Source organism: Ostrinia furnacalis, unplaced genomic scaffold (assembly GCF_004193835.3).
Source record: "Ostrinia furnacalis isolate ACB-3 unplaced genomic scaffold, ASM419383v2 OfSCF1351, whole genome shotgun sequence".
NCBI classification, from domain to species: Eukaryota; Metazoa; Arthropoda; class Insecta; order Lepidoptera; family Crambidae; genus Ostrinia; species Ostrinia furnacalis.
In genome coordinates, this window is record NW_021131590.1 from 162,223 (window position 1) to 175,855 (window position 13,633).

General features: G+C 39.0%; 1 protein-coding gene across 1 annotated transcript in view; it reads right to left on the bottom strand.

The window, feature by feature from the left end:
• Positions 1-251: 251 nt before the first annotated feature.
• Positions 252-13,633, bottom strand: part of sotv (exostosin glycosyltransferase sotv) — a 44,316-nt gene continuing 30,934 nt past the window's right edge. Inside the window, exons 6-7 of the mRNA XM_028304009.1 lie at positions 2,829-2,987; positions 252-1,571 (exon numbers count right to left, since the gene is read on the bottom strand). Of these exons, the coding sequence (XP_028159810.1) occupies positions 1,350-1,571; positions 2,829-2,987 (381 nt within the window). The 3' untranslated portion in view covers positions 252-1,349. The remainder of the gene's footprint in view (positions 1,572-2,828; positions 2,988-13,633) is intronic.

The following is a 13,633-nucleotide window of genomic DNA, read 5'->3' on the forward strand; positions in this document are numbered from 1 at the left end:
ACCAGAATGAAGAGTCTTTTTAAAACAGTTTTGGTTTCAAATTATTGGGGTATGGTGTCAAACTGTCTATGGAGGGAAGTCGAACCTTAATTTCGAACTCCTCCTATGTTCTTCTGATTAATTTGCGGGTCCAATGACAGTTTAACTTTCCCCCGGGACAAACTTGACCTTCATTAGTTGGGTTTTTGTGGCGGTCAAGCTGTAGATCCTGGCTACACAGGAGTTGCAGTGGTGGGAACGAGAGGTGGGAATAGTCCCGTAAGGTTGTGTTGTCAACTTTTTGGACACTTTAGGTATCACGAACTACTTGACACTGACTGTACAGCAATAGCGCTACATTGTTGTTGCAAAGTAGTACTTACTACAACAGCATAAGACAGTATTTATCTCGATGTGCTATCATCTGTAATACATTGGCAAAACGAACATTAAAGTCGGGTAAAAGATAATTGGCATTAACACTACATACCCTGGTGATGGGGACGATTCCCAATTCTCTTACAGCCTTCATTCAATTTGTTATTGTCCGTTCCTTCTACGTTTGCTACAAATTCGGGCCCTCTTAGATTGTTTTAAATACGCACATTCAGTGGATAAAAGTTACTATTGACAAAAAAAAACAATTGATCAGTTAAATCTGGCCACAATAAATGACAGAAAGATTTAATAATAATATGATGCACGTAAAACCTATTTTGATTGTGTTTATTTTGTATTAGCTTTATAATTCACCCATGTTTCAACTATTAATTCTGATTAGCTACGAGTATTACACAAAGTAATAGTTGTATATTTGTAGGAGGAGCTAGTTCTGCTCCCTAGCTGCTAGATACAAGTTATCTGGTGATTTATAAATCAGGTCTTCAAGAAAAAAGTATAGCAATAACTGTACTCCAGTTATAAAAAAAAACAGTTAAACACAATCATGCGTAATATTCGTTTACTTTATATGATTAGAGAAAGTAAGAGGGCCCAAAACTTGTCAGCCTTACAAAACTACAAGCCAATTTTAAATTGAATACCTACAGAATTCTCTTATTTCATACTCGATGGCCAAAGGGCCGATGTAAAGTAAATTTTACTTAATGTACACGTTATGTCCAGGCATTCGGCACATGCTTCATCTTGCAAAGTAATCGATTTTGAGCTTTCTAGTGTTGTTCTTAGAGTTTGATTCACGTTTTTAGCATTTTTCGATCTTTAGGAATGTGCAGTATGATTATACCACAAACAGTGCTAAATCCAGCTGTACTGCATCATCAAACTGTAAACTAGTGGGCCCAAAACATTACCACAAAAAAACTTTCGCCAACATCACCGAGCGTTGATACATTGCGTTAAGAATATACCTATAGCGCTCCGATGTCGGGGTATAGATGTGGCACGCCGGCGCCAGTCTCTCGGTACTGCAGTGGGTCGGCTCTGAACTCCACCGGTTGGAGAGCCATGCGGCCGTAGATCGCTGCGAAGCGGTCCACGCACGCTGACCGCTGCGACATGTGGCGAGCGTCTGCCGATAGCATCTCAGTGTTCGTGCACTCTGGACATTTGAACTTCTTTCGAGGGGTCACCTGGAATGACGAAAATGTGTTCCATTAGCAAGGGAAATATGTCCTAAATTAATAGGCGCTATAGCTGTTTTCATGATCTCTTGTTCAGTTTTACTATTTTATGTTATTCGATATTCTTATTATTCTGTATTAAATTTAATTTAGTAATTTGTCTGTATTAAAGATCTCAAAATCATCATCATCAGGTCATACAGTCTCCACATACACAACTGGATCTAACATTATCTTATAGGCCTGTACGCGCCAGCATTAAATAAAACCTCATACAATTCAAACTCATGTCACACTATTCTCTATCACTCACTCTGACAGTCCTTTCCCTATCCTCTCCCTTCCACCTTTAGTCTCGCTCTCGCATTGCAACGCGCCGCTTCGCCTACCTATCTGGGCGTTAATACGAAATAAGTATCCAAAATAAACCAATTCAAATAATTCCTCTCGCGCGTTAACTCAACCCAATAAAATTCAAGTGTAAGTGAAAGAAGAACCAAGCTTGGACCGTCCTGCGGAGTCTGCTCTATCGAAGGTATCCCATCCCATTTCTATCATAAATCTCCTACAACTACTACAAATATGTGTACACGCACAGATGAATTCAATTGAGAATTCATACACGCCGACGTTTGATTGAATGCCTAGTATGCGACACATTGTTTAATGCATCATTCAACTAGAAAGCTGAACGTCTAACCGTTTAATAATTGTAACTACGATTGTTGGGTTAGGTGATGGATTATCATGGCTCTACATTTGTGAATATTTTAACTCCACATTTTTATGAAATCCTAGTAGGATTCATGACCAAAAAAAAAATTATGTGGTAAGATAGCCAGTTCCTCCGTGGTTAAGGATTCCGGGTGAAGCTCGCTTCCACCTTCGGCCTGATCATCACTTACCATCAGGTGAGATACAGGCGAAGAGCTTCTTCGTTGTGGATAAAAAAATCTCCAATTTGCTAGAACCAGTGGATTATTGCCAAAAAAGATTTTTTTTTATGTGACAGGAGGCAAACGAGCAGACGGATCACCTGATGGTAAGTGATTACCGTCGCCCATAGACACCCGCAATCCCAGGAGCATTACAGGCGCGTTGTTTAAGGTGAAGATACGCTTTCTTCTTGAAAGCTTGCAGGTTGTATCCGTCCGGAAACACCGCAGACGACAGTCCATTTCACAGTTTGGTTGTACGGGGCAGGAAGTTTCTAGAGAAACGTACTGTTGTGGACTGCTAACCATCTAAGTGAGGATCTAATATTACCTTTATGGGCGGCTTTCTCGTGACGTTAGCGACGAGGAAGTTCATGGCGATGTCTTCACAGTTGAAGTGTTCGTCCACCCAGCGGCGGATCTCGCCGGGCATCTTGTACGTGTAGTACCACGACCAGATTTTGTGGTGGAACGCTGCGCCCGTTAATACCTGGAACGGGTTGGATCGGATTGTAAGCGGAGAGATCTTAAAAAATATTGGCAAGTCGAACTATAAGCGAAGTCACTGGAAATATAATTCAAATTCAAATATTCAGTACATAGACCCTTTCCAGGGCACTTATACACGTCACAAATATAGCTTGCCCTACCACCACTATATGGGCTGGGACAGCATATGGTGCTGAGAAGAATTGGCAGAACAAACTCAGTCACTTTTGTCAGCCTCTTTACGCATAAGTATTAACAATGCCAACCTCAGGAAGATTGGGAGGCGTCCCTGACAGCTTCTATTACTAGCTGCAGATAGCATACACTTCATCATCATCATCATCATCATTTCAGCCATAGGACGTCCACTGCTGAACATAGGCCTCCCTCAATGCTGTCCATGTTGATCGATTGGTAGCGGCCTGCGTCCAGCGCTTCCCACTTAATTTCAAATAACACATTTAATGTGGAACTCCTTCTCGAAAGATTTCATTAATTAAACTTTATGGATAACAGTGGTGACACAAAATCGTGTAACTCAACGGGAATACAGGAACTTATCCCCCAGGACTGTTAAACACTGGTATGGTTTTATTGGTAGTCAAACTTAGATCCTGGCTATACAGGACCGGTGTTGCAGTCAGTGGTGGAAAAAGCCGACTTGTTTGAATTTTGGATCTAAATTTTTGTACCCTGAGTCAGGGACTTGTTAAAAATCCATAGAAGTTGTACAACAACCTATACTTTTTACCTACTATTTTAAAAAATCTGATATCCTTAAAAACATAGGGGGAAGTTCGTTAGTCGTGGCATCGCCAACACCTGTCCATTAAATATTCAAAGAATATGCTATAACGAGCAAAATGAACAAAAACTTACACGAAGAAAATATTTACACTTGCTTGATGTATGTAATATAGTTTGTAAATACAATGGCAGACATAAAATATCACGAAGAAAAATTATAAAATTTCAAATTAAAGCATTTTGGTACAGTCAGCATCAAATACTTCGTGACACAGACAGTGGCCAAAAAGTTGACAACACAACCTTATTCCAATTGTAACAAAGATGTGCTGCGCACTTTTTGGCTACTTTGCGTGTCACAAACTAAGTATTCTATTGGCGCTGACTGTACGACAATAGTGGAATGTATTTTTATTTACATAATAGTAGAATATTTTTTCATACAGTTTTAATAATATTAAATCTACATCCAGCAGAGTCAACTATTAATAAATTATTACAACTATTACTGGAACAGAATAACGAAACAAGGCCGCATTAATTATGTCACAAATGAGCCTAACTAATGATATTAATGATGTATTTAACAGTCTAGGCAGCACTTTTTGCCGTTTTATCAAATAATTTATCATATAAGCGGAAGCCGAAAATATTTTCATTTTCCAAACATTTTAAAATATTAGTATGCTTCTCTCCAGACGACTCTCTCGACTCAAAAGGCTTTAGGATCGATTCTCACATCCGTATTCACAAACATTACTATGAGGTCTTACCGTGCGCGTAGACGCACAGGCTGACACACGAACCAATCACAGAGCTCTATTCAACGCTGTGCTTTCGATTTGCTGCTTCACTTACGGCCGTATTCACAAACATTGCTTAAGTGAAACAGCAAATCGAACGCACGGCGTTAATTAGAGCTCTGTGATTGGCTCGTGTGTCGCCCTGTGCGTCCACGTGACCTCATAGTAATGTTTGTAAACACGGGCGTTAGATCTGTAGGTAAGTTCGTTCGTTTCAGCCAAATGACGTCCACTGCTGGACAAAGGCCTCCTCCAAGGTTTTCCACAATGCACGGTCCTGCGCTGCCCGCATCCAGGCTCTTCCCGCGACCTTTACGAGATCGTCGGTCCACCTAGTAGGAGGCCTGCCCACGCTACGTCTTCCAGCCCGTGGTCGCCACTCGAGAACTTTTCTGCCCCAACGGTCATCGTCTCTACGAGCTATGTGCCTCTGTAGGTAAGTGGGAGGGAGATATCCCAGCGAGGTGCGCAGTTGTTCGGGTTGTGCTATTTTGTTTTTGGAAAATAATAATATTGAATGTATACCTACTTACTTATTTTCAGTTAGTTCAAATTTTAAGCGGTCAATATTTGAGCAACTTGAGCTTACACAAGAGTTTGAAACGAGCTACCAGTGTCAGTTTCAAATACGAACCTTTAGTCTGTATAAGTACCCTAAAAAAAGGACCTTTACTCGTATACGTACGTACTAATAAATATTTTGATTTCGAGTCTTTCCCGTAACTTCTTACCTCATTATATCACTAATTGTCACTGCGAAACGTACGATCATAATTAATTCATGTAACTATCGTGATTTACTTTAAAATCAATACATGAATTGCTATAATTTATCACTACACGCACTCAACTAGATTTTTTTCTAGCGCTAATTGAATAATATAGTGCCTAGCCTACTTGAAGTTATTATTCAGAATCGTTCGATAATTGAGCGTAATTACAACTAAAAAAATGACAATAACAAATTAACTTTTAATTTCAATTATCATATTGAAAAAATGAAAAAATAATTTAATGTACTTTTAAGAATAGCTCTTATAAATAGGAGTATTTTTAGTGGTAAGAAACTTGTTTAATAGCTATGATTAGAAAAATAATACTACTGATATATGTTTAAAACCATCAGTTTGCTAGATAATGAAAAATAAAACGTTAATAGGAGATATTTTGATTGAGAAAATCAATGCCTCGCATGGGAACGGAACACACAACTCAAGCTGACGGTTCGCTCTCCAAATCATATGTCATCTTAATCTTATTTTTTTAATACTTTTGTATAGGCTAGTTGCCTAAAAAAATTTTTTTAGTCCGTANTTCCCCTGATGCACTTTAATGTAACGGCCAGCGCTCTACAGATTTATTGAGAAGATTGATGTTGATGAACATGATTGCTACCACATAGCACTTTAAATTAATTAAACAGTTTATTAGAGACGTATATTTTTGAAAATTCGTATAATGTACTGAGACGGAGAAATATAAAGTACGAAATAAATAAGTAGCAGTTTTGATAGCAGCTAAAATGGTAGATGTAAAGCAAAAACATATAAAAGTACTTAATGATTGATTTTATGTACATTGTAATTGACTTTAGTAGTAGCTCAAATTATACAGGGTGAACCTACGAAAAATGCAGAAAGGACAAGTATAATCCGGTCGTGTTAACTGTGGATCTGGCTGCCGTGACGTCATATCGACGCTCTGATACGGACGGGGCGAACGCGGGGAGGTGTGCAAGTCTGAATAAAAGAACTTTTTTTTGTTAAAAAATATACACTTCTCCGTCAAAGTACATAGTCCAGGTAAAAAAAATGTGGATACATTTCACAACAATTACGTAAGATTAAAAATACTTCAGGGTGGAAGGGGCAAATTGGTAAAACCTTTCAACAATGAATTCAGATATTATAAATCATTCACTCAAAGTAATTTATTATTTTTGTTGACTCTGCTTAGCTTATCAATACTAAAAAGGGTGTGATATGAAAATTAAATAAACATTAATTTACACTAAATGACAGATTCAAACCTTAATTTGTTTTGAAATTCATATTTAGAGCAATCACGTGTTTTAATCTATATTTTGTTTTAAATGTATTTTTGAGAGTCAGAAATTCAGAATACGAATGTTAAAAAATATTTTGAATTCATTGTTAACATTTCACCAAACCTCCGTCACACCCTGTATATTAGCAGCTGTACAGACGACGGCACAACAATCCAATCACTGTGGCATCTTTAGCGGTTTTAATAAACGCCATTTCGCAACAACATTGTCTAGTTTTATGTGCTGTCGACGGTACAGTCAGCGTCAAATAATTCGTGACACCCAAAGTAGCCAAAAAGTTCGCAACACGTCTTTATTACAATTGTAAGGCAGGGTACTCACGTGCCATGTAGCACGTAACGTAGCATGTAACGTAACCAATCTTCAAGTGAGTACGGCTCGTCCACGGTCATCGCGTATCTGGCTGCGAGCTCCTGAATCCTACTGCGAGCCGCCTTTGTGCTCGCAGTGATACCGCCACTCGGGTCGCTGCGATCTCCCTGCGAACCACACGTGAGCAGCTCGCAGCGGGCTCGTGCCTATGTGCTCACTTGATACAGTATCTGATACATTACATGCTACACGGCTAAATGAGTACCCTGCTTTATAAGCTAACCTTATAAAGATTGTGTTGTCATCTTTTCTTAAAGGTGTTAAACCTTTGTCACCGGTCATCCGCTTTGCAATAGACATGTTGACACCACAGTCAATTGACGTACTTTTTAAAACTGTCAAAACGAAACTCTCCCATAGATTTTGTATGGCACTACAAGCAAGTGACGTCACTATTATGTCAACTCAATTAAACTACTTTTATCAATTACAATTCGAACAAAAATCGAAAGGATGATGGGCACAAATGTATGGAAAGTGGTACCCGCTCCAATAGCCATAACCAATATATATTTGAAAAGACCTTTAGATGTAGGAAAATGTCTGCTATGGGGCCAGTTCTAATTCACGTTTTGAAAGCAGTAATTCCACTAAGTATTAGAATGAAAGTATAACACAATCATCCATGTATACGAGTATGTATTATGACTACAATCTATTAAAATAACTAAAAGAAGCATTGAAAAGGAAAGGATTATACCTACGATGAACTACCCAAGCCATTAGCCCTTTATTCGCTTTCATCATCATCATCATGATCATTTTAGCCATAGGATGTCCAGTTGAACATAGGCCTCCCCTAATGATTTTCACAATGGCCGGTTGGTGGCGGCCTGCATCCAGCGCCTTCCCGCTACCTTTATGAGGCCGTCGGTCCATCTTGTGGGTGGACTTATTGGGTCTTGTGGGTTTATTCGCTTTAGCAACCCATAATAAAACCCTTAAGTAACACTTTAACCCCTTTATTAATAAAAGTTACACCCTAGTTGAACTCTGGCTTAAATTGTCATTTGGTATGGAAATGTCATTTTAATCCAAGGTTCTTCCTAGGTGTAACTTTTTATTATTAAGGGGGTAGTAGTCCGCCAATATTTTGCTCTCATTGATCGCTACTACAAAGTTATGTCGTTACTTTTGATGATAGCTGTCATTCTAATCAAGCTATATTGGATAGACTATAACAGTGGTAACACAAAATCTTGTAACTCAACGGGAACAAAGGACTGCTAAACACTGGTAAGAGTTTATTGGTAGTCAAACTTAGATCCTGGCTATACAGGAGATGCAGTGGTGGAAAAAAACTGCATCCCTGTTACTGCATAGACGATTTGTTTAAATTTTTATCTTAATGTTTTTACCCTAAGTCAAGGACTTGTTAAAAATGCATACTTGTTGTTCAACAACCTATACTTACCTACTATTTAAAAAAAATCTGATATCCTTAAAAACATAGGGGGAAGTTCGTTAGTCGTGGTATCGCTAACACCTGTCCATTAAATATTCAAAGAATATGCTATAACGAGCAAAATGAACAAAAAGTTACACGAAGAAAATATTTACACTTGCTTGATGTATGTAATATCGTTTGTAAATACAATGGCAGACATAAAATATCACGAAGAAAAATTATAAAATTTCAAATTAAAGCATTTTGGTACAGTCAGCGTCAAATACTTCGTGACACAGAAAGTGGCCAAAAATTTGACAACACAACCTTATTCCAATTGTAACAAAGACGTGCTACGAACTTTTTGGCTACATTGCGTGTCACGAACTAAGTATACTATTGGCGCTAACTGTACGACAATAGTGGAACTTATTTTTATTTACACAATAGTAGAATATTTTTTCATTCGCTTGTTCGTTTTCAGCCAAATGACGTCCACTGCTGGACAAAGGCCTCCCCCAAGGTTTTCCACAATGAACGGTCCTGCGCTGCCCGCATCCAGGCTCTTCCCGCGACCTTCACCAGATCGTCAGTCCACCTAGTAGGAGGCCTGCCCACGCTACGTCTTCCAGCCCGTGGTCGCCATTCGAGAACTTTCCTGCCCCAACGGCAATTTTTTCATACAGTTTTAATAATATTAAATCTACATCCAGCAGAGTCAACTATTAATAAATTATTACAACTATTACTGGAACAGAATAACGAAACAAGGCCGCATTAATTATGTCACAAATGAGCCTAACTAATGATATTAATGATGTATTTAACAGCCTAGGCAGCTCTTTTTATAGTTTTATCAAATAATTTATCATATAAGCGGAAGTCGAAAATATTTTCATTTTCCAAACATTTTAAAATATTAGTATGCTTCTCTCCAGACGACTCTCTCGACTCAAAAGGCTTTAGGATCGATTCTCACATCCGTATTCACAAACATTACTATGAGGTCTTACAGTGCGCGTAGACGCACAGGCTGACACACGAACCAATCACAGAGCTCTATTCAACGCTGTGCTTTCGATTTGCTGCTTCACTTACGCCCGTATTCAGAAACAATTCTAGCTTAAGTGAAGCATCAAGTCAAACGCACAGCGTTAATTAGAGCTCTGTGATTGGCTCGTGTGTCACCCTGTCCATTCACGCGCACTGTGAGACCTCATAGTAATATTTGTGAATACGGGCGTCAGATCTGTAGGTAAGTGGGAGGGAGAATCGCGGTTGTGATATTTTGTTTTGGAAAATAATAATATTGAATGTATTGGTATACCTACTTACTTATTTTCAGATAGTTCAAATTTTGAGCGGTCAATACTTGAGCAACTTGAGCTTCCACAAGAGTTTGAAACGAGCTACCAGTGTCAGTTTCAAATACGAACCTTTAGTCTGTATAAGTACCCTAAAAAAAGGGCCTTTACTCGTATACGTACTAATAAATATTTTGATTTCGAGTCTTTCCCGTAACTTCTTACCTCATTATATCACTAATTGTCACTGCGAAACGTACGATCATAATTAATTCATGTAACTATCGTGATTTACTTTAAAATCAATACATGAATTGCTATAATTTATCACTACACGCACTCAACTAGATTTTTTTCTAGCGCTAATTGAATAATATAGTGCCTGGCCTACTTGAAGTTATTATTCAGAATCGTTCGATAATTGAGCGTAATTACAACTAAAAAAATGACAATAACAAATTAACTTTTAATTTCAATTATCATATTGAAAAAATGAAAAAATAATTTAATGTCCTTTTAAGAATAGCTCTTATAAATAGGAGTATTTTTAGTGGTAAGAAACTTGTTTAATAGCTATGATTAGAAAAATAATACTACTGATATATGTTTAAAACCATCAGTTTGCTAGATAATGAAAAATAAAACGTTAATAGGAGATATTTTGATTGAGAAAATCAATGCCTCGCATGGGAACTGAACACACAACTTTAGCTGACGGTTCATCTCCAAGTCGTATGTCATCTTGATCCTATTTTTTTAATACTTATGTATGTATTTAAAAAAAGGGCAAATTTTGGGACTCTATCGATGCAACGTCGCAATATCGCGCCTTCATGCTTTCGGACACGGTCATGCGCGTGTATTATATATAACGGGTGGCACGCTCCCCAGGGATGTTGGGCTACTGATTTGAAGATGATAGTTGAGATTACTAATTCATGGCATACCAGGGGGCCAGCCATCCTGAAAAAGAATCCTAGAGACGCCTATGGAAGCGGTACCGGAATCGCGCTACTGTCGCTGCGTCGAGCTTTCGAAAAGCGACTCAATCACCACGTTTGTGTTGTGCGGTATGGAATACGTGGTCGCTGCATTGCATACAGCTTCTAAAAAGCGGCTAAATAGCCGATCGCCGATGCTAAAAGTAGCAATGTGCTGTGGCTCTAAGTGAATTTATTATTGTTGGTCAATAATTGACAGGAGAAAGGACAGGTACAAGTTAATAAAATCGCTATTTGTGATATTTAAGTCCAATTTTACCAAATTTAGTGTATGTCAGAAAAATACTGAGGTTACTGACTGTCACGGAATTGCAAATCGGTATGCAGTCACGCGCATGATTTTTATAGGATCCGATTTACTTCTTAACGGTTTAAGGCTTGGTATTTCTGCTAAAGTAGGTATTTCGCGCTGTCAAAAACTGCGCGCGCAATACTTCGCCGAAGACAGCGCGCCAAAGAGCTCTCGCGNAGCAAGCGTTGACGTCATGGGCCTCTTCTTATGAACTTTGGGGCGCTTTATCTCTTTAAATTTTCATTAGTTTGAAAAAGTGAAAAATACGTGTAGAGTATTTTTTTATAAGTTAACTGACGGACTAATTAAAACTCTTGCTTTTTGACCCAGGCAACATCCCCATTAGAGGGCTAATTCTGCGACTCTATCGATGCAACGTCTCAATATCGCGACTTCATAATTATAGTAGGTGGCACGCTCCCCAGGGATGTTAGGCTACTGATTTGAAGATGATAGTTGAGATTACTAATTCATGGCATACCAGGGGCCAGCCCTCCTGAAAAAGAACCCTAGAGACGCCAATGGAAGCGGTACCGGAATCGCGCTACTGTCGCTGCGTCGAGCTTTCGAAAAGCGACTCAAGCAACCCGTTTCTGCGGTATGGAATACAAGGTCGCTGCATTCAGCTTCTAAAAAGCGGCTAAATAGCCGATCGCCGATGCTAAAAGTAGCAATGTGCTGGCTCTAAGTGAATTTATTATTGTTGGTCAATAATTGACAGGAGAACGGACAGGTACAAGTTAATAAAATCGCTATTTTTTGTGATATTTAAGTCCAATTTTAGAAAATTTAGTGTATGTCAGAAAAATACTGAGGTTACTGACTATCACGGAATTGCAAATACAGTCACGCGAATTATTGTTTATAGAATCCGATTTATTATCGATTTAAATGAAAAAGATACATTTTATACACTGGGTCGTAAAGTTTCGCTAACTTTTAACGTAACAAAATTACATTTCAGGTGGAGTCGGTCCCGGGAAGCGCCTAGATGCGAGCAGCATCGGTTCTTGTGGAAATCCATCTGGAAGACCTATGTCTAGCAATGGACGGCACTTGGTTGAGACGACGACGAAGTGCGTCTGACTCTGACTCACCATAGATATGTGACTAGATATCGCTATCTTTTATTAACCTTTCGTATGCTTTAGCACGGATCCAGGCGGGACACAATTATTTTCGCATTGCGTCCTGGAGTCTCAAATCTCACCATTCCACCAGCTCGCACTAAGCGTTTCGACGACTTATAAAAGAATGCGAACAGCTAGGGACTGGAATTCGCTGCGCTGCCTGCTGCTGTATTTCCTGAACACTATAATCCGGGCCTTTTCAAGGTGAGAGTGAATAGGCACTTACAGGGCAGATATGTACCATCCTAGACTGCATCTCACTTAACACCAGGTGCGATTGCGGTCAAATATCTGCCTGGTCTTGCATAAAAGAAAAGTAATACGGAAAGCTGTTTAGAGCACCCCTAACTACCTTCCAACTCACCATGGATATCTGGTTGGTCCACTCGCTATGGTACCGCCAGGAGCTGGTCACGTTGTCCCACACGTGCAGCCTGGACGGAAACCCCACTATGCGGTCGGGGAACTCGCGCCACACGTCGAAACTGGAAACAAAATAATAAAACTTAAAGACACCTCACATACATTCTACCAGAAAGAAATATACGAACTTGAGGCCTCCCCAACCCGTCTGTCCAGCGTGAGGAGGGTAGGCCAACCAAATGCTCTCTTTTGCCTTTGGTAGAGGCTTCAAAGAGGATCGTCCTTCTGCAGTGGAGACTAAGCCTAGACGCAGACCACCAACTTTTAGTTGGCCGATAGTTGGGTCGGGCTGTGAATCAGTAGGGTATGAAAGTGCGCACATTTCACCGATTACATTCACGTCACTACCTTGTTTAATATACCACGCAATTTTGTATACCCATTCTTATAAGATACACTATACAAGAATGCATGGTAAATTCAGTGAATTGCTCCTGAATCGAATGTACCTACTACTGCTATTTCTATTTATTTACATTAACCGGCAGACAGTGGTGACTGAGTTTGTTGCGGCGCTTCTTCTCAGCACTTGCCAAATGTTGGTCTCGAAGCGCTGGTAGGGTAAAAAGATTATGAGACATGTAGAGGCTCCTTAAGAGCAAAATGACGATTTGTAAGAACTATTTATTAGTCTAACTAAACAAAGAAAGAAATTTTGACTTTGACTTTGATTTGATATCGGTCAATTCTTCATACAAATTAAAATCGGGTCCAACTATCGGCAGACTAAAAGTCGGTGGTCTGCGCCTAGGCTAAATGAACTATCTCTATATCCATCAAAATCGTGGTTCAAGCTTAAAAAGGTCCGTCCGAACAGAATTACTTGCACATTTATAACACTGTATGGATAAGATTTGATAAATAGGTCGGTTAATGTACACTTAAACGTTATGACAAATCCTATAATACGGCGGCAACATAAGATGTTTTATGCATTACTGCGTTTAATATTATTACTATCAATTTCATAATACATAAACAATACCTAAATTATTGGCGCATAGCGCACAAATGCAGTTAATTTAGAATGCGTCACATTCGGGTAAACAATAGGCTAGTTGCCTAAAAAAATTTTTTTAGTCCGTAATGTTTAATATCAAAAAATATTGGACACATATAT